The sequence below is a fragment of the Ischnura elegans genome, chromosome 4 (assembly GCF_921293095.1).
Source record: "Ischnura elegans chromosome 4, ioIscEleg1.1, whole genome shotgun sequence".
Taxonomy (NCBI): domain Eukaryota; kingdom Metazoa; phylum Arthropoda; class Insecta; order Odonata; family Coenagrionidae; genus Ischnura; species Ischnura elegans.
Window position 1 is genome coordinate 75,545,032 of NC_060249.1, and position 27,578 is coordinate 75,572,609.

Here is a 27,578-nt window from a genome sequence, read left to right on the forward strand (position 1 = left end):
GAGTTATAGCACCACCAGCATTTCGATTAAGTAAGTATGTATTTCAATTACGTTAAATTTTGATGATGATGATGCTTGTCAAAACTCAAATTGGTTCCATAGTAATGTTATACTGAATGAAGAATAATATCAAAAAGTAAAAAGATATTCTCATATTTCTAAATACAAGTGGCATTTACATCTGAAATCATGGCTACTTCCTACCCCAATGTAGCCCGTTACTTAGGTATCTCTCCTAAATTCCTAATATGCAACGGTTACTCCCGAAGTCATCCAAAGACCTAGTTACCAGCAGGAGAAAGTTCGGCGTGATTGCCAAGACTATCTCGGCTTTCAAATAGATGGTGATTATAGGACCGCTAGCCGTGAATCAACGAACATAACGGTCCACGACTGATCGCCCCCGCTGCTTCCGAGATTCAAGGGTAGGAGGAGGCTGCGGAAGACTATCTTGGTGACTCACCCCGCGAGTACGGCATCAAGAGGAGAAGAAGAAAGCACCACCGGAGAACCTCCGACATCCCTCGGACCTCCATATCGTCCTTCAAAGCAAAAACACACGTCAAAAAATCCTCGGCCCACTCTGGGTCAACGGAACACGCTCACTCACGTAAGACACGGGGAAAACGGTGGGCGAAACCGACTGGGTATACAACAAGGGCGGAGGGGATTATGAGGAGGGCGGACGCTATAAAACTCTCCGTGCTTCCCGGCGCGTCAAAACTGGCGGGCCGGAGGGGTGTGCGCGGCTGTCGACACCGTTCAAAATTCACTGCTCCCACCGTGCGCGCGGAGGCAGCGCTCCTGGCGGAGGGGAAGGTGACGAAGAGCCGGGATGAAGAGAGAGAGAGAGGGAGGATTGGACTTATATCACATATATAGGGGAGGATTGTTGTTGAAGAGGGTTGATGGTGGGAGGAGGAGGATTGGGAATTCAGTGGGAGGGGAGAGCGGGCACGAAGATCGTCGGGTGGGATGGGAAAAGAGAGAGAGAAAAAGATAGGGAGAAAGATCGTCGTCATTTGTTGGGGGAGGGGGATTAGAGGGGTCGCTGTGAATTCACGGGGGTGGAGTGGTTTGAGGTTTTGGGGACATGCTCTCTTGAAGGAGACACGAGTGTTGAAGGGAGGGTGGGTATATATGTATGTGTGTATGTGTATACGAGAGGGTGGGATGGTTGAGAGGTTTTGGTGGAGATGAAAAGGAAAGGGGGTGAGGAGAGTTTAGGAAGGGCATTGAGAAGAGTGGACGAGTCTGAATGGGAGGACGGAGAGGTCACATACGCGGACGCACACTTTAGTGAGGAAGCACACTACATTTTGTCGCCCACGGGTAATATACGGGGCGGCGACTGACTGCGGCGGTCTTCCGTTATACTTGCACCCACCGTTTCATTTACGCTGGGCAGGGAATGGTGACATGCTGTTTGTAGGAATAAGGCTGCGCATCACATTTCGGTATGATGGGATGAATTCAACGTTTTTTCTCCATAGTTATATCCAATATTTATGGGTACATCGCTTACTTCTTGCGTCGAGCAAATAATAGCAATGTGTCGTTCAAAAAATTACGATTTCTCTGCGTGAGTAAAGCACTAAATTCTTGCCCGCGATCCCGGATTCAAATAATGCCTGAGTATTTAAATAAATACTTGCAATTTTCCACGGGTATAAAATTTATTACGACCTATGTTTATATGTTACCACATCATCTTCAAGGTTCACTGCTATGTAAGCATCGATGCATGCATCGATCATTTCTGGTAAATCGTTTAAAGTACACTGTTATAACTGCCTAGAGTGTTTTTAATGATTCAATACCATTTACACAGTTTAATTCTCTTCACCTTGAAGATGATGCAGTAATATTGAAACCTAGGTCGTATAAATTTTATAATCGTGGAAAATTTCATGTATTCTTTTTAATATAGAAAATTTCCACTCCATCACGATCGAATCTTCGGATTTTTTACTGCCTCAGTAGTTAGCTCATATCTTATTGCTATATATATCTCATTGCTATGCTTGAAATGCATTATTATGGTTATTATTCTAATCTTCGTCCAAAATATTTTAATAATCCGAACTGAGATGTTTAAGCATGCATCGATCATTTCAGATATACCGTTTAAAGTACACTGTTATAACTGCCAAGGGTGTTTTTAATGATTCAATACCATTAACACAGTTTAATGCTCTCCGCCACTGGCCATGTCGTTATTTGGCTCACGCGATGTTGCTCATTTTCGTAGAAAAATTACGCATACAGAACGATGGTAACAGTTTGCCAAACGTATTGACGTGCTATTATAGTTGCACCTTAAGCAATACCACAAATAGCGTAGAGTTTTTTGGATGACGTAGGCTCACACCCTCTCTAATACATATCTAGGAATTGGGTTTCAGTATAACTATTGGCTATTTAATTATATAAAAATTGTAGTTTTCTTCCTGTTGAAGCATTATTCAGCACAATTACTGTGTTCAATTGATAAATGCATTTTTTGGCCACAAATTTTTATAGTAACGTTTTTATTATTCTTGAGGCTTTGTCAATAATAATTTATTTTTCATTCTCACCAACATTTCGACAGATATATTGCCCTCCTCAGAGCTGGAGTTTAATTTAATAAATTGGGAAGAAGGAGTCAAATTTTAGTATTTTCAGAACATTCTGAATTTTATGTAGATGTTGAATAATTTATATTCATATTTTAAATAATTAATATTTAATTCCTAATTTCTCAAATAATTAATATTTATCCCTAAGGCTAACAATATGATGAATTGAAATAGAATAAAATTTTATTGACCGCATCTCAAGAAGAATTAAAACCTTCCCATATTGCAATGCTCGCTCGTAAATTTTTTTCGACGAATCATGTTATTTTCCATTTTTTTCGCTGCTCATTTCTTCCTCCAAACCTTCCCGCGCGTGGTACGAAAATCTCGCGAACACTCGAAAAGTGGCCAACATCTCTTCCTCTCTCTTCCTTCCCTTACATTTTTTCACCCCGGGACATTCCCAGCCACTCGCTCCACGATTCCCATTCTTATTTGACGGGGTTCACGAAAGGCAATGAAACCCGGGACGTGATTCTGTACATAGTGAAGAGGAGGAGACATTTTCGACGAAGAGAGTCTCTCTCTCTCTCTCTTGAGGGCTTGGATGTAAATTCCCCCGGCTGCCGATCGTGCTGCTCGACGCGGTTGAGAGGCAAAGAGAGAGAGAGAGAGCCGTGGCTCATGAGCCACCGCCAACCACCTCAGACGATACTCCTCTCCCTCCCGTCTTGTCATGGCCCTCGGGGGACGTCGCCTCCAACAGCTAGTTACGCCACGGCTGCACCGCGACACCCCCAACCGCCTTGCGTACATCCTCCACCCAGCGCCACCCTTCAAACATTTCGCGTGAGGCGGTGCGTGTCTGTGAGCTCTTCTTGAATGAAACCACGGCTGATTGCGAGGGATAGAGGCACGAAGCGTAAAACTAATCGATAAATTGAAATATTAACCACGATAAATATTGTTTACAAAATTAGCGCATTGAATTAACAATGTGAAATACAAATGGTAAAAATTAACGAATTTATGGGGAATGCGTGTCTGTGAGCTCTTCTTGAATAAAACCACGGGTGAATGCGAGTGATAGACGTGCGACGCATAGAAGCAACCGATAAAATGAAATATTAAGTTAAAAAAATAGCGCATTACTGAACAAAAAAAATTAAAAAACAATTGGTAAAACTTTAAAGGTGTGTCGTCTTCATTATAAATCACATTAATCGAAAGATCATTTCCTTCAGTTGGTACAAATAACTATTTTACATGCCTCTGGGATTGTCAATCCTTCTATAATCCTCTCAAATACTAGAGAGTTGAGAAAGAGTGATGCATCCAATGAAAAATAATTAGCAAATTAGAGCATATGATGCTTTTAGTTAAAGAAAATAAGATGCTTTCAATGATTACATCAAATTCCATCTGTACAATAAATTTTAGGAGCCATTTATTTAATCACACGCATTTCTCTACCTCGACTGGCATTACTTCACGACAAATTAATATTTTAATACTTGCCTTGAAATTTTCATGATACATATAAAGGACTTTCAAAATTGTGCTGTATCTCGTATTTGAAAATTCTCCTGTTTTTTTCAGATGAAAAAATGTTGTATTCGAGGTAAAAGCAGATATTTTGGTAAATACCACTCATTACCTCGTGAGAGTTTCAAGCTTATAACATTAGTTCTTAATGAGTAATTATTTGCGAGAAAAGGTAGAGTACTACCGGTAGAGAGGGTTAAAGATAAAATAACTTCAATATTCCGCCACGGATAACTCAAAAAATGGGGTAGCAAACTACGAGACGAAAAATTTTTATTCAATTTTTTTAACTATCTCATCTCAGAAAATTAGAGACACTTACGGCACACGTGCACTGTATGTAATATAAAAGATTAAAAAATCTAACAAAGAAAGTGGAGAAAATAATGGAATATAATTTGAAAATCCGCATTTATGATTTGAAAAGAACGTAATAATTAAATCAAAACTTGAAGCTTGTACGTGGTGGAAGGGCTCCATGTTATCAATAACAGACCCTTTATTACTTCCACAGTATATTTTTTTAAATATCGACCGGTTTAGGCTGTTACACTATTATCAAGTACAGAAAATATCTGCTTTTTATAATTTAATTTTTAGTGCTTTCATTTTAATTTTAGTTTAATTAGTATTTTCTGTACGTGATAATGGTGTTACAGCCGAAATCGGTCGAAATTAAAAAAAAATATATATTGTGAAAGTAACAAAGTGTCTGTTATTAATATAACGTAATCATCATTGGAGTCACATATCCTACATCCTCTCATTCGCCATTGATATCATTTCCCCAAACACATCACACATCTGAGAGTGCCCCAAACTCCTATGAGGACACAGTTCACGGTATTATTCCCAATTAACCTTATCCGCCTACGCTGCTCGTTGGCGTGCGTTTGCCGATACGGTTCCGCTGTCGGATGAAGTTCTCTGTGACATGACGCGGAAGTCCGTCCAGACATTCAGGCCCCATCTCGCATCGCTGATCATTGCCCTACTGAGATAATTGAAGGGGGGGGGGACTTTCATTCATCCGATGGACATACGGGCGCTGGAGGCAGTCAGCTGACGACAGCTCTCTTAACTTACCCTTTCTGGGATAGATTTATTACGATCATTTGAAATATTCACGGAAAGTTGCGGGTTTGCAATCGGGCCACTCAGAGCCTTAATTACTATAGGGTGGTTTACTATTATTTTTTTATTGCCTAAATCGAAAGATTATTACTCCTGGAGTACGTATTTCACGCTTTTAGATTTTTGAATGACGATATCTATTTTTCGCGATTAAATGAAAAGTGAAATTTTTCAAGCGCGCGAAAACGCGAAGGGTGAGTATGAATGCTGGGAAATCTCCGTGTGACGTCGTTCTGGTTCCCGCTGCCGCAAGTGAGGTGACCTTGGGGCGAGGCTTTGAGCGCTGATACGACGCAGGCTGCTAGCAGATAGCTGAGTACCCTGCTAGCTGGTAGCGCTTGGCTTAAATAAGGATTATTAATACCCTATCAAACTGTTTTTCCGAACCGAAAGTTTCCTACCATAGGCAGTTTTAATACGTGATTATTAAAAGATGTTTCCCGGAGCTCTGTGCCTCATGCAAGCATTGGTATTCTCAGACGATGTAAAACTCCTATCTACTCGTATAGAAAATAGGCCCCTGTGACGTCACGTGAAGTGGCATCGCATGGGCGCCAATCTGGCCTTTTTCAAATGAGGATAAAATTGACCATTTCCATTCGTCTAAACCGGTATTTCTAAAACCAAATAATTTGTATATTATGAATACACTAATGGTGAGTAACGAATCGCAATCAATGCCTTTCGTTTTCTTTGATTAAGGAAACTACCCTATTCCTGCTTGGAACTACTCCTTGGTAAATACTGCAGTAAATTTGCGATTTCCGTTCATATAAAAAGAAAAATGGTCTAGAGGGGGGTAAGCCATATTCTGGGGGGGGGGGGGGGTGCAAGTGAAGCTGTGACATTGTAGCATGGAAAAGGTGAATGAAACCAACATTTTAAGAAAATTATAACAGCGCTTTATTAGTTGATGAGATTATTTCTTGAAAAAATAGTTTTATTTTAGTAACATATCTTGTACTAATACAAATCAGTTTTCATGGGTTTAAAGAAAATTTGTCGAATACTTTCGTTTCAATTCAGTACTGATTTTGCCTAAAGACTTTTGCAGTTTTTGCTCCTGGGGGGGGGGGAAGACGAAGCCCCCCCCCTCTTCCCCTCGCTGGGTGCACCCATGAGTCGGATATTTTATGCTTATCATTTCCCGTGGGTACATAACACACATTGGAGGGCACATACCTCCCGCTCGATTATCGAAATATTGTCCATTCTTTGTCACACTCTTTAGTAGTTAAAGCTATCATATTGAAAATTTCAAGGCATGAATGAAGCACCATTTTCAAAAATTGACTGTATCTAAATTATTAAAATGCATATGAATTGACATTTTCATATTTGTGATTAAAATAATTGGGAAAGGGCAACCTTAAATTACCTAAAATTTCAAAATAGTGCTCCTGCAAAACAAGCATGCGTAGCAAATAATTTACCCTTCTAGCGGTAGTGAATACCCCTCTTAAGCATTAACTGTTTTTCGGATATGTGCATTTTGAACCCTTACGTGCATTTGTTGCTCAGATTCTACTTGTGAAATTTCGAATCGTTTTCGACATGGTGAGGTCACCGCGTCTCCCATTCTTCCGAATCTTCCCCCAGTCCTCGAACCAAAGCGGCGGTATAGCCATTGTACGAGTAATTTCCTGCTACGGGTGGGCGCGTGATAGTGAGTTGGCCCGTCGCGTTGTAGGGCTGATAAACGCGACAGGACCGGTGATTGTCTCCGTCCGTAATAGCTCTCGTAAAAGCTGGTTGTGGACGGTTGGTACGTTGAGCGCTAAACAAACTTTTTCGTATTTCTGGTCGGGGAATCAGCTCCCCCTACCAATATTCCAATTATCAGATGACTTTTTCAGATTTGGCAAAGTGTACGAGAGAAAGGAGTCGTAAGTAGCAATAAGTCGTGAGTAGGAGTCGTAAGTACAAGAGTTGTATCGAGTATGTACGCAATTTCAGTGGGTGAATCTACTTCAGTGGGCTGCTGATTCGTAAACCCTTCCCGTTTTTTATAATTGATATTAAAGGTGGCAACAGTCGGGTTTCTGACCCTGAAAAGAAGAGCAAGAGAGTATAATTTCTTTTGTCTACAAATTTGTTACAGGTGCTATTGATACCTACATATTTAGGTGTTAATAATTGATGCTTTTGAGTAATTGCTAGTTCAGTAAAAATTCGCAAAAAATGTAAATGTAGACAATATTTATATTAATGATACATTTATGAAAAAATGGATAAATAAAAACGGGAGGTAGTGAAGACTTTTTAACGCGAGTAATACACTGCATTCTTTTTCCTTAAACTAGATATTTCTATGCAAGAAATAGTTGCTTTCCTCATCGACGATATTTAAATAATTAAATTCCATAGTAACTGGGAAATACGGAGTCTTGGCTTAGAGGCGTAACTATTAATTATTAAGGCCGTTTTACACGGGGCACGGAATTGCGCAGGTTAGAGCTGCATTAATTTCTAAAATGGCGTGGAATTGCGCGAATGCATGAATGAAATTAGAACAGGGGCTATTTTTCCGTCTCGCATCCACGCATTCTCGCATGTGTTCTAGCAATTCACCGCTTTACACGACGCAATTTTGATTGCGCCTTCGCACGTACGTCAGATTGCGCAATTCCGCGTACCTTGTAAAACGGCCTTTAGTAAAATGAAAGAAGACAGCTTATATTCAGAAAGTATTTAACAATCGGCTCAAATAAATGTATAATTAACGCTTATAATTAAGAATAGATATGTTATTCATATTAGCAGCAAGTAAAATGATTTCTCTCCCCTTGATGTCAAAGTAAAAATCGTCATTGGTGCACACGTGACTGAAACAATTGCCATTTATATAATATTAAACAGCATACGGAATATCGCACTGTAAAAAACCGTGTTGCCTTAGTTGCGCACCTGATAAATAAATAATTTATTATTTCAGTCATTAATCAGTCATTGAGTTAATATGCTGCTGAGTTTTGAAATGTGCACATTATCTTTCCGACGAAATTGACGATGCTAACTAAAAATCGAAGCGCGTTTGCCACGGACTCATAGGGAGGCTGTGACCATGGCAACACATCCGACCTTCGACTCTGGGGCTCATCGCCGAATCTTTGCTCGCCCCATTGAAGATCTCCTCCTTTGGGGCCGTGAATGCAGACGCCAGTGCCCGGTATGTGGCAAGGACGGAGGTGAGGGAGGCCGACGACACGGCATTTGGAGGACGGAGTAGCTCCCCTCTTCGCCGCACGCATCGCGAAAACTTGCGTGGGCTGAATCCAACGCGAGAGGAAGAGCTTGTGCGCGTACGGAATATGGACGACCATAAAGCCCGTATGACACTACCCTACGTATCCAATCCATTGGATATTGGATTGTGGTCCAACCAGGGGCGCAGCTAGGAATTAAGGCTAGGGGGGTTTCAGGAGCAAATAATACTGGGGGGTCTGAGGGTATGGCATATCTGCTATGGTAAGCGGGAGGTGCGAGGGCCCTCCGCCAGAAATTTTTTTTAAGATAAATGGTTCAAAATGGTGAGTTTTACGGCCTTCTGAGAGATATTTTATTAATCCTTACATTATTCTATACGTAATATTAATTCAATTATATAAAATAGATTAAACTTAAAAAAATATCTGAGCTCTGGGGATCCACTGCGCCACTGGGTCCAACTGACACACACCAATTTCTAGTCCAATATCCTTTCCAGAATATTGAACACAATTTCTCGCCCAATTTGGAATTTAGAACAGGTTCTATTTTCTCGCGGCCAGGTTCCAACCAGAAGCCAGTTTTGTTGACTCCTAGCGGCCAAAATAAGAAGCTCTTTGCAAGACATCCGATTTGGCTGGTTGGTAAAACCATGGTTAAAACACTGGTTGTGTTCCAAGATTTTGCTTGAAATTTCTAAAATGTGGACGAAAGAAGTTGTTTCAATATTAATTGAGGCGTACAAATAACACGAATGCTTATGCAACGTAAAAAATATCGAAATACAGTGGCGTTCTCTAGCAAGACATTAGAACACTATTAAGGCCAAGATTAGTATAAATATTCATGTGTCATACGGTACGTAACACCCAATATTTTAATAAATATTGCGCGCCGATTTATTTGCCAATAAATTGGGAAGTGTCACACGGATCTGTCTAAGATTGCCCCTGTTTTTCAAGCACCTCTTTTAATTCTTGTGTTTGGATGGTGTATCACAAGCGCATTGTCAAACACGCCGTTCTGCTGAGGACGAGGGAATCGCGGCTGAGAACATTAATCTAAAAATCCTATTCCCTATCAACCTCTCCCTCACTTACCTAATATTCTATCCTCCAACACTTTTCAACATCCTCTCCCCGTGAAGTAAGCCCTCCATCCGTACCTTCTGTCTCCTCCGTATCTCGTCTAAAAGCTGGATCTCCTCACCCACCATGTCCAGCACTTCGTCGTTCCTCCTCCTTACCGTCCACTTCACCTTCTCATCCTCCACACCCATTTCTCATACGCACCCAGTCCTCTCTCGTCCTCCTTCCTAATCATCCACATTTCCACACTATAAAGCGCTACACTCAACACTCTTTTTCTTTAAACTCATACATAACGATCCCCTCATAGGTTCCTTCCTGTTCATAAACGCATCCTTTGCTGACGCAATTTTCTTCCTGATGTCTTTAAGGCTGTATCATAGCGCGACTATTGAGAATAAATTAATCGCTCGGCACTCGTCGGTACGTTTCGGACATCTTTGAAAACCTGTTAAAATGCACTCCATATGGCAGCAGGAATTAATTTTATCCGGGACGGGCTAGGATCTCCTCTATGCAGTCCCCTTTCGCCTGGCTCAGAACGAAATTTTTGGGCACCAGTAGCGGATACAGAAAAAAACTCTAGGGTGTGGCGTAAAAGATATCTTGAGCCACCTTTTATAATCAAGCCTCATGCAACGCTTAAGAAAGTTTTATTCAAAGTGATTTTACACGCATACAAGGCAATGCCATCTTATGATATAAAAAAAGTTGCAATTGTGGTTCGGCAATGCGGGCGCCCCCTTCGAACCCCCCGTACGTATCCGCTACTGTTGGGCACATACAGTCTAATGACTCTATGATCGCCCTCCATGCTCACATTTTCGTGGCCCGACTCCAAGAGGAGGGGATGGAGCTGAGAGTACTTAACTCGTAGCCGCACCCAGCCGCTCCCTTCCCACGCGGTGTGTGCGGTTGGAGGCGGGGAATCGTTGGCACCGCTCCCTCTCTTGAGGTCTCCCTTGAGGAGAAGGACCGCAATTCCCCAATCAGAGTCAACGAACTGTCTCTTATTGAGGGGATACCGCCGGACCATGGTCAGAAGAAGCTGAATGTGACAGTGAGCAATTGGTTGGAGTGGTGGCTACTATCGGAGTTTTCACGCGACATTTCTCAGGCCCAGGCCAGTGAAGTTTTTGCTATTTACATTAAAGTATTGGATTTGCCTTCTTCTCGGCGTTTTTAAGGGTTTTATTTTTTACCGAATTAATTTTCATTTTCATAGACATTTAAAAATATTATCTTCTTAATTTACTTACGGCCACAAAAATAGGATTTCCCATGCCATAATTTTTAGAAATTACATTTTAAAATCCGCTATTTTACACAGACTCTTAAGGCCTGTTTAAACGATACATTTACATGTACGAATTAATATCTGATTGTATGAACGATTTTCGTGGACCGGAACGGAGTATGCACGAACGAAATTAGAACAGGTTCTATTTTCCGTTCATACATTCGCACAAGTTGGGTGGCTACACACCGTGTAGCCATCGTGTAGTACACGGTGCATTTTCGTTTTCATTCTCGCGTTCATACATTTTGACGTTAACTCGTACGGGTTGATGTACCGTGTAAACAGGCCTTTATGGCAGTACATGTCTGCGAAAAAAATGCTCATTACTACTAAAATTCAACTGTCGTTTTAATAAGAAACTGTCGATTCTCTTTTTTTTAATCCCTTAAGAATTATTATGAAAGAAAACCTATACTCGTCATCGGGTTTCTTTTAATACCATGTTATCATCCAATGAATGCTTTAATTAAGGGGAAATAAAAAAGTTACGTTACTTATATCAAATAAGCGCATGGATTGGCTCAAAATGGGTAGGCGAAGTAATTACTTAAAAAGTATTGAACTATCCACAATATGTGTAACCTACTTATGTTTTTTCATCCGCGCAGGATGTCGTCTCAGGAGGCAAAAAACTGTGTTAATAACATTCATGAAAAGTAATTCTGTTGGATTGGGCAGACGAGAACCTACCTCCTTTAGATATTCTACCAATTGAGGTATTTTTGCATGCAGTAATTTGCGAATACCCGTCTTTTCCTCCTTCCCAAATTGAACTCCCCTCTTCCATTTTCATCTGCGGCCTACGCGCTTTCATTATAACTGTGAAAACCTTTTTTTTCTCTTTCTCCCCCTCCCCCTTACCTAAATTTCCTCACTCTAGCGGGGCCAAAATATAGTGGGGCACGTTTGTGAAGCATTGGATGGCTCTTATAGTCCATTTGCATTGATAATTGTTTGAAAAAATCTATTTGTTTCGGCAATTTTATTTTGCCAACCACGCCTAATAATTAATATCTTACGACCCTCCCTCCCTCAATGTTAACTATGCACTTCACTCCCTGTGACGGGGTTTTATACCCACGTGAGTAAATTTTTACTGGATATCACGCCGTGTTACCTTGGAAACACCGAGCTATTGTACCCGAAACCCAATCTATCCGCTGGGAAATACTCAAAATCTTCAAATGTTTACGAGCTTCCCTCCTCCAATTTTAACGGCTTACTCTGCTCCATAAAACCCAGGAATATTTGTCTGTGACCAGCTCTTCTACGGATCAAATCTGCGTTAAAATTTTTAAAGTAGTTTGCTTGGACAGCAAGGCGGATTTTTCCACCAGCCTATTGTGATCTGGTTGCTGCGGATCTAGATTATTGGCATTGATGTACCCAGGAAAGATTTCAGTGGTGAAGGGAGTGGAGGTTGGAGGAGATCTTGACCATCTCGTTGTGATTCGATTCGCAACCTCCGCCGCGGTGACTTTCTGACCTCGCCATTCCCTTTCTTCTTCGTCGGCGAATTTGGCGAGCGAGCCAAGTTGATGGGAGTGAGGGATCTCGAGCGATTGGTACCCATCGAAAAGCGACATCAACGGAGCGACCGGTTGGACAGTGTCCAGCGCAGCGGACACGCACCGCCATATCTGTCCGTTTACCATTCTCCCTCCCGTTCCTTCGATTGTCTCCTTTGCTACGATGGGGCGAATTGAAGAGGAATCGGAATATGGTATCATTTACCCTTACCTGGGCACCTCAAATCTCTAACGCAACTGGGAGGTCTGGGACCATCGGACCCTCCTTGTTCATTTTTTGTTTCTGCTCAAGTGCCTACCAGAGAGCATAAATATCTTTGGGTGCTGTCAAATGATGCCAATTGATACAAATCAATCTTTCAAACATAAATTTTAATGGTCACAAATGAAAAAATTACATGTCAAGTAGTTACAGGGTCATCTCAAAGGTATATAAGACACGGTCTCATGCGTTATTTTGTGGAATTGCTTCATTACGGAATAAAATAAAATAACTTTGTTTTATTCCACACCTTATTTTACATAGCACGACCCGGGTTTCAGCATCTAATGCTATCATCAAGAACTTGATGATAGGATTGGATGCTGAAACCTGATAGATATGATAGATTGCCTGATGATAGCATTAGATGCTGAAACCCGGGTCGTGCTATGTAAAATAAACTGTGGAATAAAACAAAGTTATTTTATTTTATTCTATTATCATAAAGGAATGGTACGGTTTTGAACGTGATAAAAATGAAAAGAGAATTCCTTAGAACTTATGATTTTTTTATTTTTCGATATTTCCGTCTCAAACATTTTTTTCACATAATTAATAAATTTAAATACGTGCGCCCTTAGTCACTCGAAGGAAAAGAGGAACCTGGCGTCGAAATTAGCCTACATTTTATGAAAGGCGCCTTGGGGACCATGGCTTAACGTCCCATCCGGCGGACGGAGTGCCGTGGAGAGATTTTTCAGAGGCCCGTTCCTGCACGAGTGCCTTAGATAAGGCACTTCAAGTTTGCGGAAACTTTCTTGAGAAATTTCTGGGATACTTAATACTGGGTCAATTTAAAATTAAGTCATACATTGAAGTTGTATTAAAAGTAAATAGCAGGTAAATTTACGGCCAAGTCACATAATTGAAGCAGACTCAATTGTACATATATCTCTCAAGTGGCTTGAATGCTGCAAACGGAAGTGAGAGAAATTCAGTGAAGTAAATACCAAGAAAACATTTGTCTTATCGCCACAGCTTCTTCCGTTTGACCCCTTTCTGAATGACTATTTTGTTATCGCTTTTGGATTTGTGGGAATCTTGTTTTTAAAAATTTATTTCCCTTGTGTTAATTGTGAGAGGATGCATATCAGTGTCTCGAATTGAGACCGTTACTCCATTTAATTTAGTGATTTTTTAATCATTATAAATAATAACGGTCTGAGTATTTTCCGGGTCATAGAATTAATTTTTATTTACAACGGGTTTCAATTTACATTTCAGGAGACGCGCCGCGTAGTGACCGTCGACGACGAAGTTTTCCTACCAGTTGAAATGTTATATTTGAATTCATCACCTGGTGGCAATTTTATTTGTTTTTCTTTGGTATTTCAACGAAATATTTTCATGAAATAGTCGTGAAAAATTATTTTGATGGTGAACTGAGGGAGTACTGTATTCTGTACTGACTTCCTAATTACTTAATCAGTGCCCTAAATGGAATTCTCCATGCCAAACACTTTATTTTAGCATATTAGGCAAAGTGAAACTTCGGTTTCTTTACCCTGACGTGGAACAAAATCAATATTTGCCGATAAAGACTACCTTTAACTATCTGGCATGGGTGGCCCTACTGGGAGTAATGTAGAATAAATCCCGTCATTGCAGCTCAGAGTGTCGTGGGATCACGTAAGCCTTTCCTCCACGACAAGGTTGTAGCTCTAGGGAAAGGATTTTTAATAATTAAAAATAAATAAAACTGAAAAAAATTATTTTTTCTTCTGTATTAAAAACACTTAGACCTATTATGGTCTCAATCGGGCAATAATTCATATTAATTCCATACCTCTGTTGTTAAACCTACAAGGATATTTTTCTATATGGCATAATCCAAGTTTATCGCTTCCAGAAATAAAATTCAACGTTCCCAGATTGATAAATTAGTATTATCATAAGAAAAAAGTTGAGAAACCAATACTTAGGCGCATATTATACGTACGATGAGTCGGTGGTAGGATTGGCATTCATTTCTTATTTCTCCTTTCGTTTCTTACAATCTATGGAGCTTTCAATTTGAAAATGACCGTGTGAATCACCATGTGAAATTTTCACGCACCATTGTTGCTTCTCTTCATCTTTGCCCCTCTTATTTTTTGTTGACATTTCTAAGTTATTCGTAATTTCTCGTTTGATTACGCTGGAAATCAGTCGGGATGGTGAAGATCGAAGTTCTTCCAATAATGAGTTTCCCAGAAATATTTATTTATAAGTATTCGAGCGACGAGTTTGGATCTAGGGGGCCTTATGTAAATGGTTAGCCAGTTAATTTCTTGAGTCCTTCAGTGTCACGTACGATGTATCTGATAGGTGGTCGAGAGAAAAATATTTATTTCTTTCGTCTTTGATTTCTGAAAATATTCCACTCACATACACACCGTGAAAAGTGAGAATCTATAGTTGAACTCGTCCTTCAAAATCCTACGGCCGCGAGGATATCACTGGACTATTAATATATGCCTGTCCGGAAATGCTTTTCAAGGTCAACAAGCCTCAAGAGTCCTTTTAGCGCGAATGAGATTGTGTTCATTGGGCGCTGACCGAAGCAAAGATACTGCACATAAGCGTGCATTTCGCAATAGAAACGGTGTAAGCATACTCAATTGCCGGGTATAAACAACCATAATTTTCGTCAGGGTGAAATACTGTCGTAAAGCGTTGAGGATTCTATTGACCTTCGACAACGAATTTTGGATTGACACCGTTGTAGCGTGACTTTGGATACGTCATGTTTGATAATTGTAAACATTTAAAGCATCCAACGCTGAGTGATGCACATTGAAATGGCTCAGAAAACATGGGTACGTACTCATTTCCATGTTCTGTCGTCCTCACCAACTGGCGCCACACCTTCGCTTTGTAGATGAACCAGCTATTTTTTTCCACCGCCACTTATATCACATGAAATAAAACATCTCTCTGACACGTAGAAATTCTCGACCTAATTGTGTCAAGAGTGAGCCAGCTGATTTTTTCGCTGTCGACAAAGGGGTTGAGTATCGATTCCCGCAACGATAGTGTTTCCTTGGGAAGCCGCCAGAGGGCTACGTAGGCGCGCAAGGCATTTCCACAAGGGCGGTTGATTTTGAACGGGTGACGGGACGCCTTATTTTTAAAACATTCGATTTATGGTTGCATTTTAAAGAGAAAAATCCATTAAAGACGTTGTATAAATCGAAATTACATGGCTGCATCCTAAAAGATGAATTTCAATCCACTATAATTAATTAATAATTCGATAAAGATATTAAGTATCGAGTTTTCATATGAAATTATTTAGTTAACCCTTTGCTACATGCCCCCAAGAGGATAGCGCCAGTGCACGCTTGCGTGTTTTTTGCCGCACTTCAATATTTTTGGTTTTTCTAAATGTAGATTCATTTTTTTGGGTATTTTAACGCATTGGATGACTTCTAATAATTTAAAGCACTTTAAATATTTTACTCTCTCATTTATAAATATAAAAATAAAGTAAGTATATCAATATGCAAATTTCTTAATAAATACTTTGAATAATTTTTCTTGAGGAATTGCAAGCAGTAATGTTCTTGGTCGAGGAAAAAGTACAGAAATAGAATACGAAGGTATGCCGCCAGTGCTCTATACGCAGTAAACGCGCTATTTAGAATTTTCGAAAAATGCTGCAAAATCCCCGCTTAGCGTGTGACTAAGAGTTAAAAAATATATCTTTTTGTCGCTACACAAGTATTATACTATTCCAAGCACCTTAATTACAAAGCTGGTGCAAATGACCTTAGTTGTCGAGGCACCCTAAACACAAATACTACTTAATTACAAAGCAAGGTTTTACTATACATCTCACTATTTTAGAGAATAGATGTTGAAAGCCGTACCTACCATTTATTTATCAAAGAGGCTCCGCTTTACAGTTGTAATTTTTTTGAAAATGTTCAGGATATCGAAGATAAAAATATTAAAAACTGTCACTTTCAACTTTAATGATTGAGTCTTTGAATAGAAAGGCATCAATGTTCGAGGATTTTTTTCAAGACTCTTGCACGAAAACACCGTGTGCGTTTTAGATGCCGTGTATTCATAGGATTGGCAAATGTTGAGGGCAAAGCCTCGATTATTTTATTGTATTGATAAGGTTTGAAGTATCTATACTCCTTCAATGCTACGCATGTTTACTTTGTGAGACTCATGGAGTTCAAGGTTAAATAAATGCAATCAACGTTTCTATTTCCACACTTTCCTATTTTTTATTTTGCTTAATAATAACAATCGAATTTACAAATAAAGATTATTTGTAATTTAATAATTTTACTTGCTTATATTCCACTAAGTAACCATTTGCTGTAAGCTGGCTGAAAGGAAGTTTTTCAAGTTGTTTACTCATCAATGTTTCAGGTGTTCCGAAAACCGAAATTTCTCTGTTACCTCGGAATCGTAAGTTATGGAAATTATTAAGGGACAAAGGATCGTACAGAAAAGAAGTCCTCAAAATGTGTGCAAAATGGGTGTTAAAGTAAAATCGTTCGTGCTAAAGCCGATTAATACCAAGTAAGACTCATCATTAGTATTTTTAGTAGTTAACCTGATTTTAAACCGAATGGGTTCGAGATTAATGAGGTTCTAATCCAAAATGTTCGAGGAGCTTGTAACAAAATTCAAATCTACCATGCTCTGGTTGGATGAAAGTGATAGGTATGAAGCAGTGCAATTTGAAATCATGTCGGCAGGGGAGGAATTCCTAATGGAAGTTTCGTGGTAGGTGCAGAAAGTGTGCAACTTCATCCGTCAAGAGTTACACTTGGTTGAGGCCATGGATCCTATCTCAAATATTTCTAAAAATTTGATTTAGGTGAGTGTGAAAAAAATTCACTTGGTTGATTTTATTTTGAATATCCACATAATTACAGATAAGCCACAACAGTGATCCTCTGCTATGAGGTATTTTTCGAAGGCTAATCAGATATCTGCTATTATGAAGCACTTTCTATGGCCCTTGATGCTATTTTTAGGAAACTTTCAAGGGAATTAGTTGGAAACTGTAATTTTGTTCTTGGTTCTAGGGTTATTTGCTTGTCTACTGTTGACACTAGTGCTATTGTTTTCAAGGGAAACTTTTTTGGACACGCACGTAACAGTGACATTGGGTTGTAAGAGAAAAATTGTTGATGGTAGACTTGGTGAAATCTTATAATTTCTTCTGTAGTATTATAGCCACCGGCGTTGGTTGGCGTTTAACCTTACCGATGAGCTCTGACGATGACATAAAGTGAGGTATTTGTACTTGATGATAGATAACTGTGAGTCGATTCAGGGGCGTACCCAGCGAGCAGGGCAGGAGGTGGCACATGCTCCCTCCCTCAGATGCAAAAATCGCAAAATGCTTTATGGAAAATTAGGAATGGATTGAAACAAAAGTTTTTAATAATTTTTCTTCAACCCTACGAAAAAATTAAATTAGTATAAGACATACAACTAAATTTTTTTCAAGCAAATAATTTTAAAAACTAATATGGCGCTTTAATAATTCTCCCCACATGCTAGTTTCCTTCACCTTTCCCATGCTAAAATGTTACAACTTGAACGACCATGCCCCCTCCCCTAGTTTTTATCCTTGGTAAGCTTTTGAGACGATCTTCGAGTAAATCACCGAAAGTTTTTGTGAATTTTGGAACTATGGCATAATTATGGCATTCATGGTCCTTGACTAAAGTCACCTCGTCGGCGATCCCAACGAGTTTGTAAAATGATACAATACGATTGATACGATAATCTTAAATTTGCATTTATTCCTTTAAACGAGGTAGAATACAATGAAAACAAATAACACAAAACACAAGGGATAAGATTTTGAACCAATACAAACACTTCATAAATCTTCATTACACTTACAATCGAGGATATAATTATCCCTCATCTTGGACTTGAGGTAGTCATGCGTATTTCCTCAAAGACTAACTCTTTTTATTCTTAAAAAAAATGGCCAGGGTGGAATTCTCACATATGAATAAACTCAAAATGATTCCAACACACTCCACACCTTTGCGCAACACTTCATAACAACTATGAAAACTAGAGAATAACTAAGAAATTGCAATCATGATTGATTGCTGGAGAATACATTTCATATAATTCTTTATACAAAAAATATGAGAAGAGCCCTCGTCTCTGTCATTTAAAAAAATGGAATTCCTTTCGCATCACAGCGAATATATATTTATATTTATTCATCACAGACATCAATGAAGCATTTGCCGAAGCCTTCCCTCAAAATAAGGGACTGTCATCGGCAAGTTACGTGCAAACAATTTTTTTCCTCGCTGATTCTATCTTGCACGGCACTGACGAGTTTATTCCGCCACGGATATCGAGTGGGAAAAATAACTCGAGGATACACCGGGCGAAATAGTACCCATATAATTTCCATTTGGCATCTCTCGAACTTTTTTTCTTCCTAAATTAAATGCCTAAACGAACCAAGTCGTATTGGTAAAAGTATTCAGTGATCACAGCCACCCACGAATCTGCTCACACACGACTCTTTGCGTTCTCTGAGCCCTCCATTCAAGTTGCTCGCGCGTGCTTCGTATTTTCGAAGCGGAGGGAAACGTAAAAAAAACACCACTGTTTTTTATATCTAGCCGAACTATTAGTCCTTTCCTCGCGTGTCTATGGGATGGTCATGGGCGGGACATGAGTAGTACTATGGCACTTGAGGGAGAGGTGGGCGACTTGGCGGCTTAGTCACAGCCCGCTGAGCATTCTTCCCGCTGCTGTAGAGGAGCAGCACCCGTTTTTCTTTGGTGCTCCGTTGCTTCCAAGTCTCACTTGGGACCGCCGTTGGTGTACCGGTAGCCGCCTTCAGTCGTTGGTTCGAGATCCGTCCACGGCTTGTTACCGTGAGGAATGGACGATGTTCCCATCAAGGGGACGGCGACTCCAGAAGCCTCTCCAGGCGGTCGCTTTATCCTAGAATTAAAAAAATTAACATTAGTACTATTTGCAATCAAATATATATTTCCAATTGTTTGCGAGCTTGCTTCGTGAAACCTGCTCATGGTTAAATAAATATAATGGTAATTTTGCCTGTTCCTCACATCTTCATTTGGTAGGTGCATCACGTATTTGAAAAGGAGGCGGGAGAGTTGAAACCGACCGAGGCTATACCAAATAAATTTGTGTGGAATATACAAAGTTATCATTATATTTACTTATGACAGAACTTTGTCAAAAATATGGCATAAATGCTATGTTCATTATTTCTGTACATATTTTTCTTATAGCAGGGAATAAAAGCATAGAAGTAAAGAAACAATTCATCAAACCTACATCTGAATCTTGCCACTCTACAACTTTTCTTTCGCTCTGAGAACGTAGCCTGACGATCGAGTATATCCCTCAAAAATATTCTTACGAATTGCCTGACGATCAATCGCCTAATACCCTCATACCTCACCCCCCCTCCCGTCTCCAATTTCTACCCTCCTATCATCCCCTACCCCCATCTGTTTGCACCCGCAGTCATCAGCAGCTTTCATGTTAACAATTGCAACACATTTTGTCCACTTAGGTTTTCTTGGAGCACGATATTTAACTGCACTTATGGCTCCATATTGATACGGATATGTGGATTGAAAGTAATAGGAATTGAAGCCATTACTCGAAAACACTATAAGTCCATTCAGAAAAGTTTTGAGACAAACATTTTTTCTGAAGATTTTTAAAGCAATCTGATGGGTTCATTTCGACACTCTTCGTGAAAAGATACAATACCGTACGTAACAAATATTCACGAAAAATGAAGCATCAGCCCTCAAAATAGCCCCTAACATGCATGAAAATCATATTCTCAAGTGGCTGCTATGTAGATATGTGGTATTTTCAATTCATGACTTAGATTTGTAGAGTGAATTCATCGTGCTTATGAGTAACGAACTTAAGAGTTGATGGCTGTATTTTGTAGAACCTTATATAAGGTAACATAATGGAGAAAACGTCAGAATGGTGCACAGATTTTTTTAATTATTGACCGACTAAGGTTCTGAACAAAAATTGAAACCTTAAAAATGACATAGTTTGTCGAACCAAAGTTGGTTAGCAGCAATAAAAATATATGGACCACACATGGAAGTTTTTATGCCGTTGTATGACGTGATTTTGAATATTTCGGGGAAGTCTTTAAATGAGAAATAAAGAAACTGGGAATATTTTGAAAAAAAAATTAAATTTGAAAGCATTTGGAATCATATATTGTAAAGCTGTTGATATTTTTCGGGTGAGCCTCGTGTATTTATCGCGTTTGTTTTCCCACGTTTCGTGGCCGTTGCTGATAACTTTTTAACATGGGAATTAAGACATTTGTTTCGTGGAGGGTATTTATCATGGTTCATGGAGGGAAAGAGGTTGAAAGGGGAAGGGGTGTTTATATAAAAATAAAATTACAACTCCTTTTCCTCCTCTCCTTAAAATCTCATTCCCTCCTTGAACCTTTGTTAAATATCCTCTACGAAAAACTATTTTCATTCACTTATTATAAAATGACTAGTAAAGGCCACGTAACGGGGGACAACACACCGAATTAGCACGCGGGGCTCACCCCAAAAACATCATCAACAGCTGCAATGACCTGCGAAATCTTCAGTGAAGAAATGCGTATTTTGTACCTTCCCAGCGTATGCTACTGGAGAAATGCTCTCGTGTTTTCAACCGGATGAGTTGATTGCCAGCATATAAGCACTGCAACGGTGGGAAACCAGAGAATATTTCAACAGAAACATGTATTATTAAGCAGGCATTGCAAGTAAAACGAAACGAAAATGCTTCGTTTCGACCCGGAGGGAAACGAAAATACGAGGTACAGGTTTAGTTTCGTTCCCGCACGAAATTTAAATCTCCAAGGAGTTCAGTTTCGACCCGGTACGAAGTTTTACTCCCGGGAATGAAACTAAATTAATCGAAACTCCGCTGCTCATAGCTAAGTTCCGATCCCAGAAGTTGAGTGAAGGGGGATTAGAGATAATAGTTTCGACCCATTACGTTTGACATTCGTGTAGAGAGGTTAAAACATTGAGCTTAAAATTCGAATGGCCAGTTTGCGTTCACCGTTCACCTGTTAGAGGTAAAAATATGAGTCTAATCATCTAATGCCAGTTGGCCGGACCTCTTATTCATTCAACCATACTTCTTACTCGGTGTGTGGGTCAAAACTAAACCATTGGAAGGTGACGCACGTGGTCCCTCCGGTGCGAAACATTATCTACGCTTCGTTTCGTTCCAGAGTTTTAGTTAAATTTCGACCCGAAGTAGTTTTGATTCCTATTTCGTTTCGACCATGAGTTTAGATCCCCCGGTTTAAATCCATTTCGTTTCGTTTATACATTTCGCTCCCGGGAACGAAACTACTGAAATTTTATTGGTTTTGATTTTCATTTAGTTTCTGTTGCAACCCTTTTATTAGGTCTAAGACACCTTAATGAAATTCCCCGACTATTTCCTGACTTTTCTAGTATGTATGTGAGTGGGTGTGAATGGCCACTACTCACTCGGCGCTGTCCCTCCGCGAAGACATCCAGTAGAGGACTCCGGAGACTAGGATGAGGACGACGCCGACGGCGAGCACGGAGGCACACGCCATCATGCCATACGTCTCGCCCGCCAGCATCTTGTGCGTCAGGGCAAGCAGCTTCGGCGTCATCACCGCCCTGCCCTCCGTCCACATGATGGGGAAGATCACCTCACGCACTTCGCTCAGCAAACTGCAACAATGAAGAAGGTAAACATTTTATCATTTAAATACTATTTTAAAGATAGATAACCACTGTAAGCAATATTGCGAGGAGAAACAAAAATCAAAATTTACAAAATCACAACGCAAATGGGCAAGAAAAAGCTAGCTAGATGACAGATAGGAGAGGGAAAATCTTATTAAGGATTTTATTGGATGAGCAAAAGGGTCAATGTGTGGAGGGAGCTAGTTCATTAGAGAAGGAATTCGAAATAAAAACAAGCGTTTAGTATGTGATAGTCTGGGCACAGCATGTAGATTAAGGGATGAGGACGGGTGAGGCAGGGTGGGACTTTGAATTCGATATTAGTAAATCTAAGCAATCCTAGGTTGCATAAGGAAATCACGGCAGGTGACTTGATAAGTAATTCTAGGAATTCTATCGTGAGTTTGAAATTTTCCTTCACCAAGGGTCCTAAAAACCTTAGTGTTGCCACAAAATATGAAAACATGAACTTGGAAGCGCATTGAGGGCTGATTGAATCCACCCTGACGATTCTACTACTTTATGTGACTTTTAATCATTCGCCAATTCTTTCGGAAAGTAAAAAGACAAAAAAGGATTAATATTTTGATCGATTCTATAACAGCCAACTTGTTGGAAAGAGTGGATTTTATTTACTTTCTCTTATTATTCCAAATAACAACTAATTGCTGTACAAGTAAAATTCCTGATAGCTACTGTTTTTTCTGATATGAAATAGTATTCGTGAAAATATGACAACACGTTAGATTACTTAACAATCGAGGCATGCCATCATTCTTTCAGAATAATCCATTATCCTATCAGAGTAAAAATGTGAGGGCCCTCTCCATTTTCATCCTAGATACTACCTAGAAGATGTACCACAGAAAAAATTTCTTTTTCCTGCTTTGCGAAAGTTCTTCTAGTAACACCTAACCAATCTCATAAATTTATCAAAAACAGTCTTAACTAGGGCTTCTCAATAAGTTTCAGAAATAATATAGTTAACGTTGTAGTAAATCTCTCATTCAACAGCAACTTTCTCGTGATAATTAAATTAATAACTAATTTTTTCCATTACATTTCCACTGAGACGTGAAATTATCTCTAGTGCAAATTATTTTTTTAAATTTATTGATTCGTGGGATATTTTCATAAAATACCCAGTGCTAAAGCTTTACCGATAATAGAGGCATGCACTTACGAAATGTGACTGCTCGGCTTCAAGTAAACGTTCAGCTGGGTCCTCGCCCTCACATCAATCGGGTAACCAGCGGTCTGAAAATAAGAAAAGAAATAAATAAAAAAGAAAATGAATTTCATCCAAAAAGTAGAATTCTATGGACTCTATAATTTAAAATAACAAGTGATATTAGCAATTAATTCCCACGATTCGGTGGGGTAATATGCACTGTAGTCACTAGAAACTAAAGGGACACTCATTTGATCACAATTCTTGCAGTTGGATCAGAGGATTTATATTAGTGTTGAGATAAAATACTATTTACATTCAAAATATTTTTTTACTAAATGATGACGTGTCCTGAATGAACTTCAGTAACCTCCAGTAGTACTTGCTCGGTATATTCCATAAATCATGGACAGGAAAAGCATGTAATGATGATAATAACCTATGGAAACAATTGCCATTGGCGCCAATTGCTTATTGTGCGTCGCATCATGAGTGGTACCGTAACAAGATTTATTACGATTTTTTTCACTGTTGCGATTTTAGGTAAAGACCAAAATTTATAATCATTTAATAATTTTATTTTTAATAACCTGATATTTTTGTACGTAACAAAAAATATATATCAAGATTGATAGTAATCCATTTAAATGTTTTGTCTCATATAAATTATGCTACGCATATATATTTCCCGATCAGTGCTAAAGACGAAACGATCTGCTTAAATAATATCTACATCATCAGACTCTATCGCTATTTTCTTGATTGCAGCCTTGCTAGCAATGGGCGAGTGTTGCTCCGCGTTGAACTGTGCGCATAAACATATTCACTTGTTCTGTCTTGAGACGCCGGCAGCGATGGCCTTTGGTGACCCGGGAGACGCGATTTCCGCGGGAGACAGTCGAATATAGATAACAACTGCGCTGCCCTCTTTGAGAGTAGCTAACCCCGTCTGACCCTATGCATCCCCAGAATGCAGACTCCTTCCGCCCCTCACTTGCGCACTGGTCATCTGATTTGAACCCCACTCGGCCATTGCGCACTGGTCATTAGCTACTGGTTACAATTTTAACCCCTTATCACAAAACCTTCGTAATTTTAACGACGCGCCAAATTAAAATTCCAAACTTTTGGAAAATTGATTTTGTAATTTAAAAATTACGTATTTTATAGTATTTTAAATATTTTCCCCAGCACCTTACATGAAAATTTTTGTTTTACTTCATGGTAAAAATTATTATTAAAATAACATATTGAATGAAAGACACACGACTTAAACTTTAAAATATGCATTAACAATAATAAAAATTTTATTTAAGTAATTTTAAGGGCAAAAATAGCCTCATTGGAAGGTTAAAAAATGGCGTCGTCAAAATGACGTAGGTTTAGTCACCACGTGACTCTGAGCCAGGGTTAGTAATCTAGGGTTAAGGGTGTTAGCTTGTAATTTACTTTCTTCGGGCAGCGCTTCAAAAATTAGATGAGTATGCCAGCTTTATTCTAAAGTAAGAACATATTACAAATCGCAATACAAGTTTTACCGATCGCAAATTTAATTTCCCTAACTTTATATACGAAGAGAGAGTTTCCCGACGTATGTGAGTGATGAATTTTTCCGCTTGAGTTGAAACTCCATTGTGGCCAACGTTTCCAAAAGCGCGCTGCTCATCGTCTTCAGGATAGCTTTTAGAAGAACATTACTCATGATGGTGAACCGCTCAAACCGTTACGTTCCTAAAGCTCAAAACCTTCCCAATAATGCAACTCACCTCGATCTTGCTTGAATAATCTAAATCCAGATAAATAACTTGAGAATGGCTGCATTTTTTAAATTTCTTTATTCTACACCACAAAAACAGCACAAATTTGCCTTTTACATCGGGATTTTTCAACAAATTGGTCAATAATACGTGCAAGACCAACCATGCCCTGGATAGGGGCAATCTACACAGGCGGGACTCGAACCCACGACCTCTTGCGTGGCAGATAAGGACTTCGCCGCCACCGAGACCGGCTGGTTGTATGCGTGATGTAAGCTCAAGTAACGCTCACGGGCCCAAACCAATAGTCATAGTGTTTTGAGAGCTTGTTCCATAGGCATGACCTCAGCACAAAGATGGAAGACAATGGCCAGTTCTGTTTCACGTTGACATATGACTCCTCCGCATAAATGTTGGAGTGCATGTGCACCCAATTACTCACAATCGAAGAATACCTTCGAAGCGTCAGCAATGACCTGGAGCGAACGCATTTTGGGATGAGTGGAAGGACTACGTGAGTCACGAGAGATAAGGCCGAAAGAGAAAATGAGGCTAAGTAGGAATTCCACCCGATAAATGCTAGCGAGAAAATACCTTCTAAGAAGTGCGTTTCTTAAGTGGACGCATCACTATAGCTCAATCGGGCTTTTTTTGTAACAAATTACTTGTTTCAAATATAAGAACGTAACCTGGAAATTTTAAGATGGCATCTAAAAATTTCCAGGGTGTGGTGTACGGCGTTTTCCACATTTGTCTGTTTTTAAAATTTGAAAGTTTCTCCACTATATTCCGCCACGCGGAATATTTTTATGCATGAGATGTAGGAAAATACTGTCAATACTACTTACCGTAGAAATTTCAAGTTTTAAAAATGTAATATACAAGTAAAAAAGATTTTGTGGGACTGTTATGGTGGGAGAAATCTAGGGTAGAATATGTCGAAGTCTGGAAAATAAGATACTCACACGCCCAGACTTCGTCCATTAGAATATGATTTATCGCTTAAAATTTGGGTCATAGGTATTCACTGGCTATCTCCCTGAATTATGTGAATTTGAAAAGTAGCGGGAATTGTTACGTCGAAGAAAAACGCATCCAATTTTCTCGGATAACCCTTAACAGGATAATTATCAGTAATCACGCGATTTCTGTGAAAAAACAGCATGAGTTAGGTTTCTGTATTTTTCCCGAAAAAAATCCGTGGTTGCTCATTGAAAATCACAAGAATGGAAAGCATGTCTTATTTATACTTAAATGACGAAATATTATGATGAATTAAAAAAATAATTTATTACTCATTTTTTATTTGAAAAATAAAGAAGAAACTGAGCTGCCCATGGTGGATTGGGTCAGTTTCTTCCTAGGCTTTGCTAGACCCCACGTTTAAATCTTACAGGATAATAGACTACATGTTCGAAACGAAAAACATGGTATTAACACACCAATTTCAACATCTTAAATAAAATTATTTCTCAGCATACATTTATTGAAATTCAATAGCTAAAATCTCAAAAATCATGAATTTATATCACTCCAGTATCAAATGTAAAGCGAAAACGACTACATGTTCAACACCAAATTTTTGGTGCAATTTGGCACCAAAAATTTGGTATAATTTTGGTAGTAATTAAACTGTAAAATTTGATCATGGGACCTGGGGCCAAGGCTGGTTGATTTACATTACTACTTTTTCTTCGAAATAAAACGTGTGTTTTATAGTATGTTTTTAATTTATTGTAATATTTTAAATAGCCAATAGAAGGAAATCGAAAAGAATGAAAGGCACGTGTATAGCCAAATCATTCTACGCCAATAATAATTCTGTTATAAGGTAAAAAAACACTCATCAGTGCAGTGGAACATCCTTGATAATGACAAAAATAAAAGACATTGCAGCTACAACTTGGGCTAAAATGGTAGGAAAAATGCCACTTCTGAGCTTCCTAGTACACCACTTCTCCCCACGATTCACGACCATAAAATTCCTTTGAAAAATTAATCCCCTCCGATTGTGCGAGTACTCGTCCTCGCACAAGGCTAACCACTCTGTAACTCAAGAGAGATCCCGTCCGCATGAAAAACGCCGTGGCATTAAATTCCAACGCACATAATCATAACCGCTTATCCAATCAAACACAAAATAGCTCCCACTAAAAGATTACTAGCGCAAAAACTGCACGAAGGGAAATAAATGGGTTAACCATCAAATACTGTCGGAAATTAGGTCACTTAGGGCCGTCGCCGCTTCAAACTGCAGCCCGCAGCGAATACTTGATACTACCCG

At 39.3% G+C, this 27,578-nt stretch overlaps 2 protein-coding genes across 3 annotated transcripts in view; both read right to left on the reverse strand.

Annotated features, from left to right (window-relative positions):
• Positions 1-15,643, reverse strand: part of LOC124157681 (protein FAM151B) — a 63,492-nt gene extending 47,849 nt beyond the window's left edge. Inside the window, exon 1 of one of the 2 annotated variants that reach the window (XM_046532620.1) lies at positions 15,433-15,643. In XM_046532620.1, coding sequence (XP_046388576.1) covers positions 15,433-15,442 — 10 coding nt within the window. In that variant the 5' untranslated portion in view covers positions 15,443-15,643. Of the gene's footprint in view, positions 1-463; positions 776-15,432 lie in introns of those variants that run through there. The other variant, XM_046532619.1, reaches the window with a different exon arrangement.
• A 2,713-nt stretch (positions 15,644-18,356) lies between these two features.
• LOC124157682 (protein croquemort-like) overlaps positions 18,357-27,578 on the reverse strand; it is an 82,552-nt gene continuing 73,330 nt past the window's right edge. The window contains exons 7-9 of the mRNA XM_046532621.1: positions 23,550-23,623; positions 22,139-22,351; positions 18,357-19,565 (exon numbers count right to left, since the gene is read on the reverse strand). Of these exons, the coding sequence (XP_046388577.1) occupies positions 19,421-19,565; positions 22,139-22,351; positions 23,550-23,623 (432 nt within the window). The 3' untranslated portion in view covers positions 18,357-19,420. The remainder of the gene's footprint in view (positions 19,566-22,138; positions 22,352-23,549; positions 23,624-27,578) is intronic.